The sequence below is a fragment of the Pelophylax lessonae genome, assembly GCF_965119305.1.
Source record: "Pelophylax lessonae genome assembly, chromosome: 4".
In the NCBI taxonomy this organism is placed as follows: domain Eukaryota; kingdom Metazoa; phylum Chordata; class Amphibia; order Anura; family Ranidae; genus Pelophylax; species Pelophylax lessonae.
In genome coordinates, this window is record NC_138771.1 from 608,891,349 (window position 1) to 608,916,094 (window position 24,746).

At 45.7% G+C, this 24,746-nt stretch overlaps 1 protein-coding gene across 2 annotated transcripts in view; it reads right to left on the reverse strand.

Annotated features, from left to right (window-relative positions):
* Window positions 1-652: 652 nt before the first annotated feature.
* CC2D1A (coiled-coil and C2 domain containing 1A) overlaps window positions 653-24,746 on the reverse strand; it is a 153,548-nt gene continuing 129,454 nt past the window's right edge. For both annotated transcript variants that reach the window (XM_082254838.1, XM_082254837.1), the window contains exon 29: window positions 653-758. In XM_082254838.1, the coding sequence (XP_082110964.1) occupies window positions 738-758 (21 nt within the window). In that variant the 3' untranslated portion in view covers window positions 653-737. The remainder of the gene's footprint in view (window positions 759-24,746) is intronic.

The following is a 24,746-nucleotide window of genomic DNA, read 5'->3' on the forward strand; positions in this document are numbered from 1 at the left end:
TCACTGCCTTAAAGTGTTACTAAACCCAGGATCCTGCATTCACTATATCTGGATATGGAAATGCAATTATTTTAGTAAATATAAACTGCTAAACACCTTTTCTCATCAGCAGTATATAGCAGTCTTGTGACTTTTATCAGTGTCTGGTTAAAGCTTGTAGGAGGAGTTTTCATTCTACTCTGACTGTCCTATGAGGCTGCAGGACCCCTGACCCTCTGTCTGGACAGTGCGGATTTGCCCTGTGCTGATCACATGCACTCCACCAGCAACACACACCAAACTGAGCATGTGCAGAGTGACTCCAAAGGCTCCGTTCTATCAGGAGTTGGATTGGGGACAGTGGAAGGGAGGATCAGAGAAGACAAGATCAAACAGCCTTTTTCCACAGTGAGTATAACAAGCACGCTTTCCTGCATATACAGACTGATTTTACTGTTGTGGGTTTAGTAACACTTTAACAGCGGGATAAAGGGGTTTGGGGGTCAATTTGGGTAATGCCTGGACATACACTTTAATCCTGTGCGGCGTTGGGTTGCAATTAAACTTGCTGAAAACAGACAACCACCTTTACAAGGGATTACAAATATAAACTATTTTCTGCCTCTGAGCGAGCCTGCCAATAGCCAGTGTCCGGTTCCATGCGGAGGGTGACACGTGTATGGGAGTGATAAGGCACTAGTCCCCGTCTCTATAGGAGAAGGGCATGTAAACAATGAATCCAGCATCTGGAATTATCTTCATCTGGTGAATTTCTGAAGCTGCAAAGAAAAGGAAAAAATAAAAATTGAGAATCAAAATTATGATTGTAGGAAGATTTATAACGGTGTCTGAAGAAACCAGATCCTCCTGAGAAATAAGAGACAATCGTATACAAATGTCTGGGTACCCTTTTTTTATACTTTGTTGAAAATAAACCTGGAATAAATGGGAGGTATTTGAACTTGCATCTACCATTCAGACAACAAATCTACCCATCTCTGTAAATCCCTGAACAGTTACTATTTAATGAATAAACAGACTGGAAAAATCATCATATACTAAGGCGTGTGCAAAGCCACTGCACAGAGCAGGTAAGTATAACATGTTTGTTATTTTAATAGAAAAAAAAAAGGAGCCTTTAATAGTGATGGGCTGCATTCAGACTTGATTTAAAAAAGATCCTCCTCTTCTTGGGTCCCTGGCTGGAGCTCCTGGCCCCTCTCTCCTGTTGAGTGCCCCCACAGTAAGCAGCCTTCTATGGGGGCAACCAAACTGAACTGCAGCTCTGTGTATCCATTCAGACGCAGAGCTGCTGTTCGGCCCCGCCCCTCTCTCTCCTGATTGGCTAACTGAATTTGATTGACAGCAGTGGGAGCTCATGGCGCCGCTGCTGTGTCTCAGCCAATCAGGAGAGAGAGTCCTGGATGGCTTAGGCACTCCTGGACATCGCGGGATAAAGAGGGGGTTCAGGTAAGTATTAGGGGGGGCTGCTACACACAGAAAGCTTTTTATCTTAATGAATAGAATGCATTAAGATAAAAAAAACCTTCTGACTTTACAACCCCTTTAATGAGCCTGTACAAACAGGCAGGTAAAATATCAGTATTGACAAAATTAAAACACTAAAAATACTGCGCTTGTGTCAACACTATTAAATTTAAGAAAGCTGCAACCACATCCATGAGATATTTATCACATAAAAATTAGGTAAGTAAATGGTTGTGCTATCATATGTGAAAATAATATACAGTATAGCATATACAAAGGTGCTTAACCACTTGCCGACCAGCCACCGTAGTTTTACAGTGGCAGGTTTTTACAGTGGCCGAGCCGCCAGGAAACTTCTTGTGCCCTGTTGACATACGCCACGGCCGTGGCATTATCCGATAGATCCTTACCTGACACTCCTGAAAGCTATTTGTTCAACGAGCCAGACAAATCTTATCGCCCGAAGTTCCAGTATAGTGATCAGCAGTCACGACTCCCCCAGAGTCCAGACCCCTTAAGCACATCTGTGCCCAAAACGCCTCCCCACCTGGACAGGCTGGCAACCGCGGGGATCATCGTCCAGTACAGGGGAAGGAAGGATTATCTAGAGACTGTGGATCCTTGTCCCACTTGGCAAGAATCTCCCTTTGCAGAGGCTCGAACAGAACCGCCTCGAAGGTAGACCCCATCAGGTACAGCGCCCGCACGCAAGTCCAGAAAGAAGACTGACTGCTGAACAACAGGAGCTGAATCACATTCTGCAGCTTTGGAATTTTTGTTCCCATGCAAAAAAAACACCCTGGCTGAAGCCGATCCAGAGTCAGACCCAGATAGTCCAACTTGGTGGATGGAACCAGAGCAGATTTTTGGAAGTTCAATTTCCAACTAAACTCCTACAGAGTCTGCACAGTAATGTCCAGGTTGTCCTTTAGAGCAGTCGGAGACTCTGCTCGCAGAAGAAGATTTTCCAGGTACACCGTACCGCAATCCCCCGCTACCACTACAATGCCAACACCGGGGCCAACACTTTTTTGAATACCCGAGGAGCTGAGGCGACCAAAGGGTAATGCCATGAATTGAGCAGGTTTCTTACCCATGGCAAGCCGAGGAAACGCTGATGACTGACATATAATGGAATATGAAGGTAAGCGCCCTTGATGTGGGGATGCCACTACCATACGAATGGACCCCATTCGGAACTTCTGTACCTGCAAAAGTGGTTCAAAGCCTTGAGGTCCAGGATTGGACATACTTTGCCATCCTTCCTGGGAACTGTAAAAAGGTTTGACTAGAAACCTTGAAAACTTTCTGATTTTGGATCCGGAACAACCACCCTTTGTAGTAGAAAGACTTGCACTGCCCCGAAGAGACCCTGCAGGCGGTCTGGGGACAAACGCATATTGGAAGGAAAGAACCTCACTCGAGGATAAGACCGAAACCCGATCTTGTAGCCAGACCGGATCAGCTCGTGAACCCATCTGTCTTGAATCAGGGAGGTCCATGGGTCCAGAAAGAAGCGAAGACGTCCCCCCACCTCAAACACAGGTGAGGGCGCCCCTTCAGACAGAAGAGGGCTTGTATGAAGGTCTCTGGAAGAACCCACTCTCTTTAATGAGACTCCTCGCCCCTGGTAGCCTGTGGAAGAAGAGTACTCTTTCCCCCTGCAAGTCCCTTAAGGATATCATCCAGGAAGATCCAAACAGGCAATCCACCAAAAAAGGGGAGAACAGAAAAGGCCGCCTTGCAAGACTGGTCTGCAGACCAGCATTTCAGCTATATCATGCGCCGAAGGACCACTGCTGTCACGAACAGCCTAGAAACCAAGGGAGCCGCATTCAGAGAGGCACCACAGACAAACTGAAACCCCTGGACCAACTGGTCCGCCAGCTCTTCAAGCTGTTCCACCTCCAGATCCTGGCGCAAAGGCTTTGCCCACTCCGTTAAAGTCTGTGACACCAATGCTATGGTGAACACTGGTCTAAGGACCGAACCGGCCACAGGAAACATGTGGCGGACCAAAGTCTCGGCTCGCCCGTCAAAGGGGTCTTTAAAAGCCGGAGACTTCTCCACCGGAATTAAAGTGGAGTTATTCGGCCTGAAAACCTGAGAATCCACCACAGTTGGAACTGTCCACTTTTTTAAACAGGGACTCTTCAAAGGGATACTGTCTAGCGAAAACGCTTAGGCACCGACATACTGCGCTTAAGTCACTGACTCGCGACAATTTTGTCAAGCAGGCGGAAAAAGGGGACACCTTTTGCAGCTTTTGGGGAGCTGCGGGTACCAAAGGGGAATGGCACCTACAACGCAGCAGCCACTGCATCCTTCAATTTTTAAAGTTGCTTGCACCGATACAATCAATGCATCCACCAGCGCCGCTGCATGCGTAGCTGCAGTAGATGAGGAATCATCCTCACTATCAGAGCACTCGAAGTGGGTGGACGCAGACCCAGTAGGGTCGTTACATACTAAGCTCACTCTGAAACATTACAATCAGGATTATTGCATAGACACAAAACAGGCAGGTGAGGGTCGCCGACTGCGATCCCGCAAGGGGACGCCGACCCAGAGCCCTCAAATGGACCACCTTTTGGACCCCGTGAAAAAAAATGGATTTTTGTAAAATCTTACCGTAAAATCCTTTTCTCTTAAGCTCATTGACAGACGTAGTCCTCCTTGATTAATATCAACTCGGGTTATACTGCCCTCTACAGGAGTAGGACTTGACAGGAAAGAAAACGTTCTGGCCACACCCTAGGGGCAGTCCCAGAGGGTATATCCTCTCACTTCCTGCTACAGCAAATCCGTTATGTCACAAAGCAGTGTTTAGAGAATTTAACCCAACCCAACTCAAAAACAGAGGGGCGGGTACTACGTCTGTCAATGAGCTTAAGAGAAAAGGATTTTACGGTAAGATTTTACAAAAATCCATTTTTCTCTGTCGCTCATTGACAGACGTAGTCCTCCTTGATTAATATCAACTCGGGACGTCCCAAAGCAGTGCCACAAATGAGGGGTGGGAAAATGGAAATCAAAATCCAATCTAGAAGGCCCAACCGGTGCCAACTAGAAGTTTTAAAGGCTCATCAATCACACGAAGAGACTCAACTGAAATTCCAACGGAAAAAACCCTCGAGGTAGACCACCGGTCTCCTCAAATTGCGGCCTGCAAAACCTTGCGGCCAAATGAGGCATCCGCCGATGCCATCACATCAACTTTATAAAATTTTGTAAAGGTATGAACCGACGACCAGGTAGCCGCCTTGCCCACCTGGACAACCTTAACAGGGAACGGAGGATTCCGACCCTTAATAGAATAAGCCTGTACCACCGTCTGTCTAATCCATTTGGAGATAGTCGCGGCAGATGCAGGCAACCCCTTTCTGGGGCCATCCGTGATCACAAAAAGTGAATCCGTCTTACGGAACGATTCCATAGTCTTCAGGTATACCCTGATTGCCCGAACCACATCCAAGGAATGCAACGCATATTCCTGAGGATGATTGGGCTTAGGACACAAGGAAGGTAGCACAATATCTTCATTAAGATGAAAATCTGAAACCACCTTAGGAAGAAAGGATGGCTTCGGATGAAGAACTACCTTATCTCTATGAACCACTAGACATGGGGAATGGCATGATAATGCAGCCAGTTCTGACACCCTGCGTGCAGAAGTGATAGCCACCAAGAAGGCCATCTTCTGGGATAATGTAAGCAAGGGAATCTCCCTGATATTTTAAAAGGGAGGTTTCTGAAGAACCGACAAACACCAAATTAAGATCCCAGGACGGTAAGGGTGCGCGCACTGGCGGAGCCAAGTGCCGCACCCCCTGGACACCAAGGAATGAGTAGCCCAAGGCTTCTGAAAGAAGATTGCTAATGCTGAAACCTGACCCTTGATAATGCTCAAGGATAGTTTCTGCTCAACCCCCTTTTGCAGAAAAGCCAAGATTGGGGTCACCGAATAGGTACGTGGGGGAAATTCCAAAGACTCACACCACGCGATATAAGTCTTCCATGTGCGATAATAGACTTTGCTGGAAGTCGCTTTCCTTGCTTTAATTAGAGTAGGAATAACTGAAGCTGACAACCCTCTGTCCTTCAGTACCTGGGTCTCAATAGCCAGGCCATTAAAACCAGCGACTGTAAAGCACGATGGAAGATCGGTCCTTGAGACCGCAGATCCTCCCTGAGAGGAAGTCTCCCAGGAGCGTCCGCGACTAGCCTCTCCAAGTCGGCGTACCCGGCTTGACGAGGCCAGCTCGGAATTTCCAGGATAACTGGGGTTCCCTCCACCTCTATCCTGCGGAGAAATCTCAGCAGCAATTTGAGAGGGGGGGGGGAAGACATATAGTAGCTGATACTGCCTTTACAGGCCGTTCAGCGCGTCTGCTGTGTCCGCTAGAGGATCGCGGGTGTGAGCCCTGTTGAGCCAACCTACCAACAGATCCATATCCGGGGTGCCCCAAAGAAGGGACAGCTGGTGAAATACCTCTGGATGAAGAGACTATTCCTCTTGATCCAGAATTTGACGGCTGAAATAATCTGCCTGTCCACCTCCGTGATAAATATCGCGGAGAGAACTGGAACAACTGTTCCCCCAATAAGAATGTTGGCCACTTCTATGGCCGCCAGGGCACTCTTGGTGCCCCTTGGTGATCGACATAAGTCATGACCGTAGCATAGTCCGATTGGATCCGAACCGGACTGCCCTGGAGCTGCTCGGTCCAGTAAATCAGAGAAAGTCTGATCGCTCTCAGTTCCAACACATTTATCGGTAACCTGGAATTTATCAGAAGAAATGACTTCCCCTGGCTGAGCATCGGAGACCGAAGCCACCAGACCAGAGCCTCCCTGGTCCGCTCACTCAATCGGATCCGATTGTCCAGGGAATCGGGATTCCGATTCCATATGGGAAGAATCTCCTCTTTGGAGAATTTGGGTATGAGACTGGGCAAACGGTACTGCCTCTAAGGAGGCGACCATCAATCCCAGCCAGTTGACGGACAGCAACATCCGAATCATTGACTGAATCTTCTGGAGTTTCTCCGCATGGAGAAACACTTGCCAAGGATGTATCCAAAATTAGGCCCAGATAGCTCAGTCTCCTGGTGGGAACCAGGGATGATCTTTGGTAAAAGCAACGAAAACACTGATGTCCTGCGAAGATGGGGATATGAGGATAGGCATCCTAAATGTCTATGGACGCCAGGAAATCCCCCTGATGCAGGGAGGCCACCACTGTATGGATGGACTCCATCTCTTCCAAGACCAGAATTGGACGCACCTAGCCCTTTTTCCTGGGCATTGTGAACAAGTTCCACTAGAACTCCTCCAAGGAATGGGAACTACCACTGTTTGTTGTATCAAGCTGTCCCCCGCAAAGCTTTTTAAGCGACCCGGGGATGTCGAATATTGGAAGGGAAGAATCGCACCGGTGGAAGTGATCGAAACTCGATCTTGTATCCCGACCATATGACCTTGCGAACCCCTTTATCCGGGATTCTGGAAAGCCCTGGATCCGGAAACCGGTGAAGACGTCCCCCCACCCCAGAGATGGGTGGGGCCCATTCTGTCAATCCAACTGGATAACAGTGGTTTTATTTAGTCTGGAAATCGGTGAGTCCACTATTGGTGGTACCGTCCATCTTTGAAATGAGGGATTCCTCAAAATGATAGCGCCTAGCAATGCGTTTGGAAATAGCAGGGCTCATTTACGGACAACCCTATTTGGGCAAGGGAAACCCTTCACCATTTTTGGTAGGCTTGCTAGTACCAAAAAAGGAATACGAGTCTCAGCTACCTCTGCCGGTGTAACCTCAAGATTTAAGGTTTCCCGGACAGACACAACTAGTGCTTCCACTAACGCTTTTTGTGCTATGGCGGAGGCAGAAGCGTCCTCCTTACTGTCTGAGGAGACCGTACCTGAGACAACAACCCCAGAAAAGGGACTGCAATGACCAGCTCAGAATCCGTATCTGAGGTATCAGATGACATAGGGGTAGGCGGGGGTCGCTCTTCTTGACCCCCGTCCCTGACAGGCTACCTCCACCCGGGATACCAAAGACTACAAAACGCTGATAATGCATCATCACAAGTGGGGTACTGGAGGGTCCTGCGGCCACCCTGAGGGGATCAGGTGGGGATACATGTGTGGCAGGGTTCATGTAACAAGACACTTGCTAGCAAAACACAAAAAAATTAATTGCAAGAAAAAAACTTTTTTTTTTAACTAAGACCCTCAGCGCAGTAGCGCCCCTCAGTCTACCTGCTTGGATCCCTCAGAAAGAGAGAGAGAGACCCCAAGGCTCACCTGATGCACAGAAGTTTCTTATCAACCTGCTTCCAGCACTGTCTGTTACAGACAGGAAGTCTTTGGCTTGCTTTCCCTGGGCCAAGGAGGCGGCTCCGCCCCTTTACACGCCTTCCGACGCCTCCCAATTACTCCACGAGGTGTTTGGTCACCTCAAACATGGCCGCCCCCATGCTGGAGACACGAGGCTACGCCAATATGGCGGCCTTGTGCGATCTGCAGGAAAATGGCGGCGGCCTGTGTAGGATAGCGGCGGCTTGCAAGCTAGCAGCGGCCTGCGGGATGTGTGCATTCGGCCTGTGCGGCCTGCGGAAGTGCCTCGGCCTGCGGGAGGTGTCCTCGGCCTGCGGGAGGCTGTGTGGCCTGTGGAAGGGACTGGCTTTCTGGAGGGATGGCGATCTGTGGCTGCAGTAACTCAGGCATAGGCATCGGCCTGTGTACACACTAGACAGGTAGGATACCTCTATACCTCAATAGTAATGCCTTTTAGTAGTCTGCCACTGACTTCAGTCACCCTTACAGTCATATAGTGACTTTAGACTTTTATAGTCAGCTCCCAAACCAAGCCTCCTGGTTTCTATTCACAAAAATCACACTCAAATTGGTGGATCTGTGACCTGTTATAGGATAGAGGGGAGACCCAGAAAACCGAGTGTCCGACCATCCCAGAGAGGGGCCCGCGTCCACCAACAAACCCGACAGGGGGAGAGGGGGAACATTCTACTCACCATACCGGAACCAGGCGGGCGCCAACTCCTGATAGAACCCCTCTCCACCGGGGTGGGGGGGCTGTCGACCAATACAGACGCCGTGACTCTGTTGGTCATTGGCGTCCAGGCGAGATGTTTAACTCGCAGGGTCAGTCCCCGTCCAGTGGGACTATGTAGCGGCCGACCCAGCGCGGAGCTATGGCCTGCACGCGCTCGTAGGCTGAACTGGGGTGACCACTGGATCTCAACATCCAGCCCGTCGCCCAGTTTCAGCGTACTTGCTTGAAGATCTCACAGGAACACTGGAGAAAAAAAGCTGTCTAAAAAAGTATTTCTAAAAAAAAAATCTTGCCAGGATCGAAGATCCTAGCAAGGAATCTAGGTCCTTACTCCTAACTAGACAGAAAAAAACTGATTTGCTGTAGCAGGAAGTGAGAGGATATACCCTCTGGGACTGCCCCTAGGGTGTGGCCAGAACGTTTTCTTTCCTGTCTAGTCCTACTCCTGTAGAGGGCAGTATAACCCGAGTTGATATTAATTAAGGAGGACTACGTCTGTCAATGAGCGACAGAGAAAGGGGGTCGCCCTCCGAGCCACTCCATAGAGGCCTGCATGAAAATAAATGGCCCCCTCAAAGGGGGCCACCTGCCGTGATGCAGACGCGCAAGCAAGGTACCCAGAAGGTCCGCAGCGCTGAATGGGGGGTGCCCTATGCAAAATGGCAGCATCCTGTCATCAAACAAAGGTGACCACCCCCACAGTGCCCCCCCCCCCCCCGTAGGGAAGGCACCAAGCTGGCCGCATGGCCTAGTAGGCGGTGACCTAAATTTAGGTGGAGGCCAGCCGCCCAGATACCATCCAAAGGAAGGCGGGTGGCTACTGGACACTCACCGGGGGGCCGACCCCGGAGGCACCCACTTGGCGGCAAGGCCCAGAAGGCTGCAAGTAGCGACCTAAATTTCTGAGGCCGTCCCCCGCCGCCTGAGTGCGAAGCCCACCGGAGCCGACCGCCCAGGAACAATGGGGGAGAGGGCGGATGCCCAAACGGAGGGTGGTGGCCCCAGGCACCCTCACTGGGGCCTCCCAAAACAGCGTCTGGCCGATAGGCGGCGGCCGAAGTTTTTACCAGGGTCCAGCCGCGTGCGGCGTGGATGTGCATTCATCCGCTCCCCCAGCCCAACACAACAGTCGGGAGCCCTTAGAACCCCCTTGCCCAGGTCACTAACCCCCCAGGGTGGCGAAGGACCTTGTTGTAACCCCCGGTGTGCGCCCAGAGAAAACCGGTTATCAGCAGCCCCAAAGGAAGCCCCCCTTCAGAGCACATGGCAAAAGCAAGCTTACAACCTCCAGGGAGGGTGGGTGAAGGGGTACGGAAAAGACCCACGGTGACCCTAGAGTGGCTGGGGAGAAGGAGGGGGATTCTGGGGTTTCCACCATCCCAGGGAGGGGCCCACGTTGACCCCAAAACCCTAAAGGGAGAGAGGGGGGTCAACTACTTACCATACTGTGGAACCGGGTGGGCGCCACTCCGGACAGATCACCTCTCCACCGGAATGGGGGTGCTGTCGGCCAGGAGGAACGCTGCGACTCAGGCCACGACCAGGTCGTATGCGTCCTCGCGGAGCATTTAACTTGCAGGCCAGCCCCTGTCCAGTGGGGCTATGTCGCGGCTGTCCTAGAGCGGAGCTGAGGCCTGTACACGCTCGCTGGATGGACTGGGGAGACCTTAAGGATCTAGAATATCCAGTCCGTCACCCAGTTCAGCAGTTGATTGTAGTTCTCGTAAGAACAGAAAATAATAAGAGAGGAAAAAAATTCCTTATAAAAAAGAAAAAATGCTAGGACCAGAGATGCCAGCAAGAAACTAGGTCCTTACTCCTGACTAGGCCGAAAAAAACTTAATGCCTATAGCAGGAAGTGGGAGTATACCCCCCTAGGACTGCCCCATAGGCGTGGTAAAGCATTTCCTGCCTACTGTCCTACTCCTGTAAGGGGCAGTATAACCCAATGGTCAAGAAGATTCTGGAGATGTGTCCGTCAATGAACGAAAGAGAAAATTAAAATTTTAAAAATGTTTTATTGGGAATGTTTTATAGCGGAAAGTAAAAAATATTGTTTTTCTTTTTTTTAGAATTGTCCCTCTTTTTTTGTTTATAGCGCACAAAATAAAAAATGGAGAGGTGATCAAATACCACCAAAAGAAAGCTTTTTTTGTGGGGGTACAGCGTTGCACGACCGCGCAATTGTTAGTTAAAGTAACGCGGTGCCGTATCGCAAAAAACGGCCTGGTCATTAAGGGGGTAAAACCTTCCAGTCCTTAAGTGGTTAAAAGTGAAAAAGTCCAAACTCAAATCAGTCCCATAAATATGAAGGTGAAAAGAAGTAGTAGATCTTGTAACCAAAGATCAGCGATTAGATGAATCAGACTCCCTCACCGCAAGAAGTCCCCCGGAAGAAGTCCTATGGTCACAAAACACGTAGGGTGGATCTACTTCTTTTCGTCATCGCGTTACCCTGAATTGAAGGTGGATGCCATTTTTTCCTAACTGGATGTTTATGGAAAAATGTGCACATTTATCTAAGTATGTGAGTGACGTTCTTTTTAATAAATATTAGTTTTTAAGATTTTACACTATATAGTATTTTTTATTCACTTATATCACGTATTTGGGAGTCAGAGACATCTACTGTGGATCACACCCTAAAAAGGGTACCTCTGTTTTTTCCATGATCCTTGCTGGAGTGTGTTTGTAAAGGGGAGTCCCCAAAGCATGCTTGACCTTCCTGTTTCAGGAGGTCCTGGCCTTTTGGTAAGAGCATATCTTACCTATATGTTGGTGGTCGGCCTCTGTGGTAGATGGAGCGGAATTCAATTCATCTCTGATCTTTGGCAGACAAGATCTACTACTTTTAACCATCATGAAACAAACAAAAATAAAATTCCCAGTTCAATTTGCCAACCAGTCTGCTTACCAACCAAATTAACCTGTCTTAACAGTTTGCGTCAAAACAGGGGTTTAGTTAGCACACATTTGCAAACGCATGTGAAAGCTGCAGGGCCACTTCACGGCTCCCTGTATTACCTGCAGTCCTAGCTCTAATGAATTTATAAGAGTCTTCACAGTGGAAGCACATGCAAGCTAATGGAAAGATAGGGGGCAGGTGAGCCTGGAGGTGGCCCATCCCTCCTGAAAGGTAATTGGGGGCATAATGGAAGCCCAGCTGATAGTATTACAGCAAAGGCATCCAGTATGTCCACTCACCAGTACACATTAACCACCTCCCATCCGCGCTGTAGCCGAAGTACGGCTGCAGCGCGTACTCACATTTTCGGGAGGCCGTCTTTAAACGGCCTCCCAGAAACAGGCTCCCCGCACGCTCCCGCGAGCGCGCATCGGGGAAAATCTGTGTCGGCCGTGTCCCTTGGACACAGCCGATCACAGATCGTGGTGAATGGCCAATCACAGAGGCCATTCACCACGTGATCGGACCGTCCAATGAGAGATGATCTCATATGTAAACATATGAGATCATCTCTCATCGCCAGCGCTCCTTCCTCACACGGAGACTGCAATGTGAGGAAGGAGAGAGCAGATCAGCCGTCGGGGACAAAGAAAAAAGTAATCAGGGCACTGATCACCAGTGCCCTGATTACACAAGGTACACCAAACACACTAACTGCCCACCATCAATGCCCACAGTGCCCGCCATCAGTGCCCACAATCAGTGCCCATAGTGCTGCCAGTCAGTGCCTGCTCATCTAGGCACTGATGAGCACTGACTGGCAGCACTATGGGCACTGAGTGTGGGCACTGATGGTGCTGCCCATCAGTGCTCATCAGTGCCGCCCATCAGTGCCCATCAGTGCCACCCGCCAGTGCCCATCAGTGCCACCCGCCAGTGCCCATCAGTGCCACCCGCCAGTGCCCAGCAGTGCCACCTCTCAGTGCCCAGCAGTGCCACCTCTCAGTGCTCAGCAGTGCCACCTCTCAGTGCCCAGCAGTGCCACCTCTCAGTGCCCAGCAGTGCCGCCTATCAGTGCCCCCTATCAGTGCGGCATATTAGTACCTCCTCATCAGTGCCACCTCATCAGTGCCCATAAGTGCCACCTCATCAGTGCCCATAAGTGCCACCTCATCAGTGCCCATAAGTGCCACCTCATCAGTGCAGCCTATCAGTGCCCATCAGTGCCGCCTCATCAGCGCACATCAGTGAAGGAGAAAAAATGTATTTAAAAAAATTACTCGCAGAAAATAAGAAAAAAACTTTTTTTTTTTTCAAAATTTTCTGTCTTTTTTTTGTAAAAAATAAAAAACCCAAAAATGATTGAATACCACCAAAAGAAAGCTCTATTTGTGTGAAAAAAATGATAAAAATTTCATATGGGTACAGTGTAGCATGACCGCGCAATTGTCATTCAAAGTGTGAGAGCACTGAAAGCTAAAAATTGGTCTGGATGGGAAGGGGGTTTAAGTGCACAGAAGGCAATTGGTTAACAACAAAGAAAATGGCCTCTGCCCCCACCTATAACTGGCCTTCATAGCAAAGAACACATGGAAGGGCAACGCACATGAAACAAACAAAAATAAAATTCCCAGTTCAATTTGCCAACCAGTCTGCCTACCAACCAAATTAACCTGTCTAACAGTTTGCGTCAAAACAGGGGTTTAGTTAGCACACATTTGCAAACGCATGTGAAAGCTGCAGGGCCACTTCACGGCTCCCTGTATTACCTGCAGTAATAGGAGGGATGGGCCACCTCCAGGCTCACCTGCCCCCTATCTATCCATTAGCTTGCATGTGCTTCCACTGTGAAGACTCTTATAAATTCATTAGAGCTAGGACTGCAGGTAATACAGGGAGCCGTGAAGTGGCCCTGCAGCTTTCATTCACATGCGTTTGCAAATGTGTGCTAACTAAACCCCTGTTTTGACGCAAACTGTTAGACAGGTTAATTTGGTTGGCAAATTGAACTGGGAATTTTATTTTTGTTTGTTTCATGTGCGTTGCCCTTCCATGTGTTCTTTGCTATGAAGGCCAGTTATAGGTGGGGGCAGAGGCCATTTTCTTTGTTGTTTCTTTTAACCATGATGTTTATGGGACTGATATGAATTTAGACTTTATCACGTTTGAGCTCCTTTGTATATGTTATATATTATTTTCTCATATAATAGCACAACACTTTACTTACCTAATGTAAATATCAGTAAACGAGTTAGACAAGTAAAATAAAAAAAAAATCTGTGCTACTGGTTAAGTATTTTATATGCATACGCCTGCCTAAATGACCCCTCCCTTATATTATAGCAGTTGAGCAAGAATAATTTTTTGCACATAAGTGCATATTGTCAGGTTATCGATATATGAAAATATTAAATGATGAAATATACTTGCGACACTTACACTGACCTCAGCCTGACACATCAACCTCTGTAAAAAAAAAAAAAAAAAAAAAAAACTGGCCACACACACACAATAGTATTGACCAAACCTTCAACAGTGCAAATTCAGACAGGTTTGTGTAATTAGTCAGAGACAATTGGCCATACAAAAACGTCCCCAATTCTCAAGGTTTTGTACAAAGAAAGGTGATAAAAACCTGAAAATCAAAGTTTGAAGAAGAAACTTATTCAACAGAAGAAACAAAGCAATAGACGGTCCCCATTGTTCTAGGGTGAAAACTAACTCTTCTTAAGACGCAATAGTATTGACTCAGCTGAAAACATAAGCCTCTTCAACAAAATGGTGACTAGGATGTGTACATCTGTGTATGTAGATATGTTTATATATATATATATATATATATATATGTATACACATGTATGTATATATGTGCGTGTAGGTGTGTAGGTATATGCATGTATATGTGTATGGTACATATGTACATGTGCGTGTGTGGATATGTGTGTGTACATGTATGGGTATGTGTGTACACGCACGTGTATTAATATATCTGTGTGTGTATGTGCATGTGTGTGTGCGTATCCAGTTATCACCATATATTGAACTTTGTTGTTATATGTAGGGGATAGTGTTTCACAAGAATAATTCATCAATAGAGATGGCTCACCCACCAAATCACAAATAATGTTCAATGATGATATAAACTACACTAGCATGAGATATCCCTATAAATCTCTTGTACTTAAAGAATATTACACAAGGATTATGGAATTATTCCTACAGGAAATGAATACAGCTATTAATAATGACACTACCAGCAGAAAACATAATCTTGAATCAAAATATTGAAATGTTATAAAAAGCAGAAATCACCAAATCCCCAAAAATATAATTCATATATGGTTTATAGCAACTCCCACATCACATTATAGGACAATCCCATTTGCAATGATGCAACTAACTGTTAACCAATGGGCAGGTGACAATCGACCAGTCACTGCCCACTTCTGAAAACCACCACTGAAGAAACAGTCAATATTGGTTGGGGAGTGGTCATTTCAATCAATAGTTTCTGATCATATAAATAAGGACCCCGGGAAAAACAAGGGACTCTGAAAAAAAAAAAAATCCTAAAAAACACGCCTAAGGAAGGACACAGGAAAAGACTGCTGCCATTTTGACCACTGCCCATTGGCTGATCTCCTGCTGAGAGACGAACTACTTTACTTTGAACATTTTCCTTGGAAGGAGTGGTGAGAGATAGACTTAATAATTTAAACCATTTACTCCCAAGATAATAGGAAGTGTATGACATTGTCTGAAATTATACATATATGGTCATTTACATTGGGTAGAGCAACTCTATATGTTAATTTTTCTTTTCACTGAATCAATTGATTTTATGAATTTCAAGTGTTTGTCTAGAGTTAAGGCTAAATTTAAGTGTGTTGGGTATAATAGGGTGTGACTCTTTAAGATAAGTTCCTTTCTTTCCTACGGCCGCGGAAAGTGAGAAACTGCCTTAAGAGTGGTCAGGCATTTTGTTTTTAATATTTTAATTCACAGTTAATTTTACTTTTATCGGGTTATATTTAATTCTGTGTCTGGTTTAAAAAAAAAATTTAATTCTAATCACATTGTATCTGTGCAACGTATTTTGATATTGTGTGTGGAATATTAATCACCAGTAAATTTAGTTTTGTATGTAAATATATAATTATACTCGTATCTTAATAAATTATATTTATTGATTTAATTGGGAGATATTTATATATTGGTAAGAATTCACCGTAAGCGCCAAGGGCTCAGGAAAATTGTTGTGGTATATTATTGGAGGTCTGAACAAAATTGATTGGGTTTTTCTTAGTTATTAAACTATTTGCCGTAATCGGCTGGAGGCACTGCGTCATAATTCTATTGATAGTTCAGACATCGCCTTTTAGTAATAAATTAACAATAGTCAAATTTTATACCAAAACGCACAACATATTAATTGGAGGCACGTGCTGAGATCGCTTATAAGGAAATCTTACCATATAACAAAACATACTGGTGATTGTATCTCCACATACATTGTCAAAAATATCTATTGTCCTAGCATGGCAGGAAATCACAGTGAATCAAGTCCATCTAGGCACAGCCAGGAAGGTGAAACCATCCCAACAATGGCCACTACCCCCGCTAAAGATACTGATAAAAATCGAGAAACATTACATAAATTTGTTGATTATGGAATAGTTGAACACCTTCGTAGAAGATTAAACATAGGATGCAGTTTAGACAAGTATGTCAAGGATGAAAAAGAGCAAGCTCAGAGTTTAACTGATAATTTGTTTATTGAAGGCGGCCGGGTTTACCAACTTATAAGGGCCTATGCTAATGAGAAGGACACGAAGGTCCAAGATCGTCTCATTATGAAAACATGGCCTACTCTGTGGTTTTTGTGTAATGAATTTATCACACAAATGCCCGCCTTAAAGAAAGAATTATTGGAAACCCGCTCCCTCTTGATAAACAAAAACCAAGACATAGGATCCCTTTTAGAAAAACTCCAATGGGCTGAGACTAGAATTAACCAATCTAAGGGAATTGAGGAGGAATTACTTATCCAGGTTCAAAATAGTAAAACCCTATATGAGGAAACCCGTGTCCAATTTAGGAAGCTAAAAGAAAAATATCAAACACTTAAACAAGAAATAGAATCTTATAGACAAGAAAAAGAAACCCCTAAGAAACATAACTCTATTACTGAGGATGAAACAAACAACGCAGAAATTGAGATTCTAAGATCAGAGCAGAAAGTATTGGAGAAACGGATAGGGGATTTAACATCCATGATAAATCACGAATTAATGCATCTGGGTGATAATCGTGAACAGGAAATAAAAAGAGGGGGATCTCCATATCAGCGGGAGAGACAGGTAAGGTATAGCCAATCAGAGTCTGAATATGGGTCACCCCCTAGGCTTCAAAGGTACTCCCCAGAGTATACAGATGAGGAAATGGATAGGGCTTCATATAAACAGGAAAGGAGGCCCAGGGTCCTTTTTAAAAGATATGACACCCCCAAAATCATCCGATTTTTAAAAGAAACTGTTCCTGTCTTTTCTAAGAAAGGATCCCCCGCCATCACTGACCATCTAGGAACATACGAACGTACCTTAGAAATCTTAGGCATTGAGGACGATCGTACAAAAATTGATTTGCTACCTTGGGTATTTGAAAGTAAAAACAGACAATTCTTTGATTCGTTAAAAACCCTGTATGGTCAGTCGTGGAAGGAGGTTAAACATAGGTGTCAAATGGAGTTTGGACCATATAAAACTACAACGTCTGCCAAGGCTGCGGCCTATAATCTAAAATGTGGTCATAATCAGAGCCCTACAGAGTTTCTGGCATTACTGAAAAATGCCTATTTTCTGGCTGAAAAGGATCCCAATCCTGATCAGTCTGAATTCAAGACCTTATTTTATGAAGCATTACCTGCTTATATAAAATTAGGTCTTGCACAAGACTTTAGGAAAGGACGCTCCCTGGATTGGTTAGTAAGGGAGAGTGACTACCTTTTCTCAATCCAACAGTCCAGTGAAAGTGGGGTAAAAAGAGAGGCCCAGCAGAACCCTAAAATAGTAGCGGCCACTACCATGCCCCCTCAACCTTCGGGTGCACAGACAGAGAGAAAATCTTATGCAGAGGCAGTCCGAGATGGAAGGCCCATTAGACCTCCCGGAGTCGCACCACGACCCCAGCCAGCGGTGGGGAACAGACAGAGGCCACGTGGGTACAGTAGTGAAAGTGAAAGGGGTCCACAACACAGAAAGGGCAAGAGGGAATATTCCCAGGGGTTCCAACCTGATTTCAATCGAGACTCCAATTTCAATAGGGATCCCGATTTTAATAGGTACCCCCCCTTTGACAGAAACTCCAATTTTAAGAGATACTCCAACTTTCACAGAGACCCCAATTTCCATGGGTATCCCAGATTCCAAAGAAACCCCAACTTCCGTAGATACAACAGATTTGGCAGAAACCCCAACTTTAACCAGGACCCAAACTTCATGAGAAACCCTAATATTATTGAGAACCACAATGACCATAGGTCGCCTCCTGACCAGGAACGAGAGGGAGCACCCCGGATTGGTGCAGTTCCCCAAGTTCCCCAAGGTCAAGGAGAAATACGGGGACCTCCGAGAGAGAGTTCCCAGCATCGGGGCCTGAGGAGTGGTTATGAGTCTGAGACATCTACCCAGTCCCATCCGGAACGTAATAGGGTCAGACAAAATAGGGCAACGTACCAAAATACCCTCAACCAACGTATAGGACAAATTGAGGAGCAGGTGAATCAAATGGTCGGACAAATGACACAATTCATGAACACCCAATCTAACAACCCATCTTTTTTAGGGGCAACTCCTGTGACCAACCAAGGGTCACAGAATGCATAGACCTCCCCCCGATAGGCCCAGAGGGGATAACACTGTATGCAGCAAAAGGGGGCGCATGCTCTACCCCTGATGTGCCCACAATTGAGAAACATAGTCATAGGGCCAGGGAGGATCAAATGTTGGTTGTTAATTCCCCTCCTGCCTTGCAGTGTTCGCTTAACCCCTCTAACCTAGCCGAGCCATTGGGGATAGTCATAAATGACCAGTCTGACGGAGCGCACCCCACTCATTGCGCTTCCGTCTTGAGGAAGTCCAACAGGCAAACCAGAAGGAATAATAAGCGCACAGAATCTGTGACGTGTGGTGAGATCAATGCTGATTGTAAATTATTGACAGGTTCCCAGATCTTCAACCATGCCAATTTCATGTGTGAGTTGAACGAATCTGATGGGAGATATTTCACTACGGTGAAAATACAGGATGCCAGTGATCACCCAATTTTAGGCCTAATTGACACTGGGTCCCAAGCCACAATCCTGTCAGAGGAACATTTTAATCGAGTAACAAACTCAATGCCCAAGAAACCAAAACTTAGGAGCTTTGATTGTTCCCTGGTAGGGGTAGGTGGAGAACCACTAGAAGTTAGAGGTACTGCCTGGCTTAAACTTAAATTAGGTAATAAGGAACTTAGGCACCCTGTTATTATTGCCACTCTCCCACACCATCACATGATCATTGGAATAGACCTTCTTAAAAGGCTCAACACTATTGTTGATTGTGTGAACAAGGTATTGTGGTCCCAAGTCAATACACCAATTAAATATGAGAGACTTCAGACTCCCCATTCCCGGCAACACTGCCACCTGGTGGAAGAAAGGCCTGGCTCCCTGGAAGTTCATTTCAGAAATAGTCAATTACCTGATGTAACAGTCATCCAACCTGACCACAAAAGCCTTGAAGTGGGAGGAGATGACCATGTGTTTAAAATCCCCTGTGATAAAATAAAAGAGATCTCCCTCCTAGATAATGTACTGACCATGTCTTTCCATCAGGAGAATAAAATTAGGAAAGGGGGAAACCACGCTCAGTTCCTAACAGGAGTGGAAAGGGTTAGCAGTGATCTATTTATCCCTATCCAGATAAATGGTCTTAGTAGGTCAAAATATGCCAAACTTGATTTAAAGCAAGAGCATAGCTTTGTGAGCCATGGGCTCTTAAAACATATGACTGAGATAGAAATGATCCATTTATCCACTCCTCAACGTCATTGGATTTCAGACGCCATTGATGATTCGGAGGATTATAATTCCATTGCTAGATGCCTGTTAAACATTACCATAGGTAATAAGACAACCACTCACGTGTTCATAGTCTTGGACAATCCCCAAAACCAAATATATATCGGCAACGACTTACTGCATCGGTTTGCCACTCAAGTCGACTTAATCAATGACTGTTTATGGAGTCGACTAAAGGGGGACCCTGAGGGATACCAGGATGTAAATTTAGCCCTGAAATTCCAACAGCAGATGCCTTATGCTGTTGAGGTTCAGGTAGCCCAAGAAATTATCGTGCCCAAAGGCAGAAATAATTTTCTACTCCCCGTAAAAATAAAAAGGGGACAAAGATTAAAAGGGTCAGATGCACTAGTATGCCTGTCCCAGAGAATGCAGAGGGAAGGACTAAAAATTACCCACACGCCTCTGATCAACACGCATCAATCCCCTATATACATCTACATACACAACCTCTCAAATCAGGACCTTAGCCTACCCAAGGACACCATTATCGGTCTTGCGGTAGAAACGGGGTATTACACATTTGGAGTCACTAACCAAGTGATTGGACTCATACCTGAGGAATATTTATCTGAGGAGCAATTAGTTGAACAATCGTTCAATTCTTTACCCGAAGGTATGTTCACCATTGAGTCCATTTATCCCTTTGATTCTAAGGATGGTACCTGTAAAATTGAAGAGACATCCCTTGTCTTTGATCAACCGATTAAAGAACAAGAGTGCCCCAAAGGACATGAATGGGAGGAAAGTGCCCGATATACACCTAGTGATTTAACCACCAGACTTGAAGAGGCATATGAGATAGGGCAGCCTGAAAGCTTTCCTGGATTCAAAGAGATAGTTGAAGAGATAATAGCACTAGCAGATGCATGCTCCAATGATCTCGAGCGACAATTGCTCCGCGAACTCCTCTTTGAATTCCAGGAGATCTTTGCCAAGGATTCTTACGATTGTGGGAGTACCGAACTCCACTTCGCCAGAATCCAGACTGACCCAAAGGCCCCACCAGTGTTCGTCAAACAATATAGACTTCCTTTGGCCTCCTATGAGTCTCTAGCCGAGATTATTAGGAAGTTAAATGAACGGGGTATAATTAGGCCCATCCACAGCTCCTATAATCACCCCATCCTGGGTGTTTTGAAACCCAATGGACAGTGGCGCTTGTGCGCTGACCTCCGACAACTAAACAAGCGTGTTTACATGTCAGGATGGCCTGTACCATACATAGACCAGTGTCTTGCCCAACTCCAAGGGTCCCAGGTATTCACAGCCCTTGATTGTGCCCAAGGTTACTGGACCATTAAAGTCAGTGAAGAAGACCAGTATAAACTAGCTTTCAGTTTTGGGAATCAGCAGTTCTGTTGGGTTCGTATGCCTTTTGGGTTTATCAATTCTGGCCATGAATTCGCTGTGTTTATGCATAAGGCTATGCCAGATGCCCTAGAGCGAGGAACACTGGCGTATGTTGATGACATCCTAATCAAGAGTACTGACATGACCAAACACCTTACAGAACTGCGACATGTCCTAGGCCAGTTAAGATCAGCCGGGGCGAAATTGTCTCTACAAAAAGCCCAGTGGTGTCGCACACGTGTAAATTTCTTAGGCCATGAAGTTACTTCGGAAGGTCTAAATCCCCAAAAGAAAAAGGTTGAGGCTGTGCTAAACTGTAAGGTCCCTACTAATCTGAAAGAGTTGAGATCGTTTCTAGGGATGGTAAACTATTCCCGTAAGTTCATTGACAACTACGCCGAAATAAGCAAACCGCTTCTTCATCTGCTAAAGATAGACATTGGATGGTCGTGGGGTAAGGAACAGGAAGACGCTGTAAAGGAAATGAAGGTTCGTCTGACCCAGGCTCCTTGCCTTGCATATCCAGAAGGAGGTAAACCCTTTTATCTTGAGACAGGGTACACGCAGGTAAGTATGAGTTCTGTTCTTTACCAGAAACAAGAGAATGTCAGTAAGGTTATTGCTTACGCTAGCAAAACATTGTCCCCAGTAGAGATGAAGTTTACAGACTGCGAAAAGGCTTTATTATCCACGGTGTGGGCATTACAGAATTTCCGCAGTTATATTCAAGGTGAAAGAATTATTGTTGAGACCGCACACCAACCTTTACAGTATTTACAAAGTGAACGTATCAGGGATGGAAATGTGTCTAATAGCCGCATCACTGCTTGGACTTTGTCCTTGCAAGGATGGCCTCCGGAAGTTCGTTATAAACAGAACAAGAAAAGTCCAGTAGCCCAGGGCCTTGCTGAGCTCCATGACTGTTCAGCCACCAATCCCAGTAAGGGAGACCCGGACGCTGACTTTTTGGAAGAACAACTGTTGTCTCCCTATAAAGTTTATGATGAAGAGTACTGTAAACGGTTGCCGTGTGTATATGTAGATGGTTGCGCCTATCATCATAAGGATGGAGAACAGCTCCAACTAGTGGCAGGTATCGGGATTGTATGGACCCAAGGTGTAGCCCCAACCTCTGTGGGATACAAGCTTGGATCCAAAAGCAGCCAAGTTGCTGAACTCGCTGCCATTCTAAAAGCTGTCGAGATGGCCATAGAATATAACCTAAAAGAATTTTCCATCATCACCGATTCCAATTATGTTAGGAACAGTTTTGTTGAATATCTTCCTAGGTGGAAAAGGAACCACATGCTAAAAAGCAACCAAAAACCCGTTAAACATGGTAGGTTATTTTGCCAAATAGACCAGCTGGTAAGGGAAAATGACATCACCTTGTATTTTAAGAAGACCAAGGGCCACTCTAAAGTCCTAGGTGCCGAGAAGGAAGGTAATGATCTGGCTGATTCCCTGGCCAAAGAAGGGGCCATAACAGGTGAATCACTAGATATTGATAAATTTTTGGGGGCAGTACAGTTAGAAGCTGTAACTAGACAACAAGCCGGGGTGAGCAAAGATGCAAATGTGTTACAATGGAGTCATGATGCCCCCAGTGAAGATTTAATTACAGCTCAAAAAGAAGACCCAATAATTGGCTTATTTTATAGACACTTAGAAAATTCTGACCAAAATCCCATTAGCCAAGGGGATGGTACCGGTAAAGAGGATTTACGCATTTTAATGAAGTCCAAATCCCAGTTTGCATTGCATCAGGGATTGTTGATACGCACATCAAAAGGGGGTATCCAACAATGGGTAGTTCCACTTAAATTTAGAGGGTTAATGTTGCAACACGCCCATGACGCTCCCACTTCCGGGCATCGTGGGGAGAAGATCACCTATGAGATCCTTCGGGATTATGCCTACTGGCCTCATATGCTGCGTGATGTGAAGGCATACTGCCAAGGCTGTTTAATATGTCCCCAATTTCAACCGGCTTCACCAACCCATCGGGCCCCCCTTCAGAAAAGGGGGATCTGTATGCCTTGGTCAGACCTTCAAATGGACTTCATTGGACCTGTCACTAAATCTTCACGAGGGAATCGGTATATGTTAACCGTTACATGTTTATTTACCAAGTATGTTGAATGTATTCCAGCGCCAAACAATAGCTCTGATACATGCGCTGCCTTATTAATTAATCACATTTTTTCACGGTTTGGTCTACCCCAGAGGATAGAATCTGATAGGGGTTCACATTTCACTAGTGAAGTGATGACCAAACTGTGGAAAATATTGGGCGTGAAAAGGAAATTGCATATCGCATATCGGCCCTCCTCTAGTGGTGGAGTAGAACGGTACAATCAGACAATTGTCAACATCCTAAAGAAATTTGTTAAGGAGACAGGCAAAGACTGGGATGTCAAACTTCCCCTAGTCTTGATGGCCTTAAGGGCAACTCCGAGTACGGTCACAAAAATGTCCCCTTTCGAACTCATGACCGGAAGGCAGATGGTATTGCCCCAGCACTTATTGTACCGCACTACAGATCACAATTTGGTCAATGCCACCACAACACACCAATACATAGAGGATCTGCGAAAACATTTACAGTATGCTTTTGCCTTTGCCCAGCGAAACATTGAAAGAGCCGCAGTTGGCGCTAAGACCTACTATGACCTTAAAACCACCAAGAAGGAGTACGAGATTGGGGACAAAGTCTACCTATACAATTTTGCGAGAGACCAGGTCAAGGAACGGAAATTCCTTCCATCTTGGAAAGGTCCGTTTAACATAGCTGATAAGATTTCCCCCGTAGCATATAAATTGCACATCCCTCGGAATGGTGAAATCAGTGAGAGATGGGTGCATATAAATCAATTGCGTGCTTGCCATCCCAAATCACAATTACAGCTGTTGGGAGACTGAACCACGCACTCCTCTTGGATTATGGAAAGATCATAAGGGCAGAAAAAGAATTAGGGTGAATCCACATTTTGCTTTACAGGGCTATTTTTATATATATGTATCTGATACTAAAACTGTTTATTTACCTACTATAGTGTATATAATGATGCCCCAGATGACAGCCAAACTGGTAATCGGAAGTGCTAGCGACCAGACCCTAGCAGGAAGCCCTGATGATGATCTGATGTATCAAACCAGAAACCTGTCTGCCAGCGATCACTCAAGGAAGGAGGACCAGATATCCCGAAGGAGAGACCTTCCCACGAGAATGTCCTGGAGTCCTGCTATGTGGAGCATCCTGGGTATCCTGCTGTGGATATGTCTACCAGGCCAGGCCGGCCTCATCGCCCGACCAGGACCTTCATCGGGAATACTTGTCCAAGAAGCACCCGGATTCATCTTGACTGACAAACGAATCATCACCCAAAAAGTTTGCACAAGTGTGGATCCAAGGACCTACACCGGAAAATGTTTTAAACCTCAGCATATCCCCTGAAATCAAGGAATAGTACGCCCTACACTCGAAAGCAATACAGACTCGTCAGTGGAATGTACCATAATGATCCATAACCTGCCTATTAGTTGATTTCCCTGTATGATGCTGACATACATGCAAATCAAAAAGGGGGATATGTCAGGTTATCGATATATGAAAATATTAAATGATGAAATATACTTGCGACACTTACACTGACCTCAGCCTGACACATCAACCTCTGTAAAAAAAAAAAAAAAAAAAAAAAAAAAACTGGCCACACACACACAATAGTATTGACCAAACCTTCAACAGTGCAAATTCAGACAGGTTTGTGTAATTAGTCAGAGACAATTGGCCATACAAAAACGTCCCCAATTC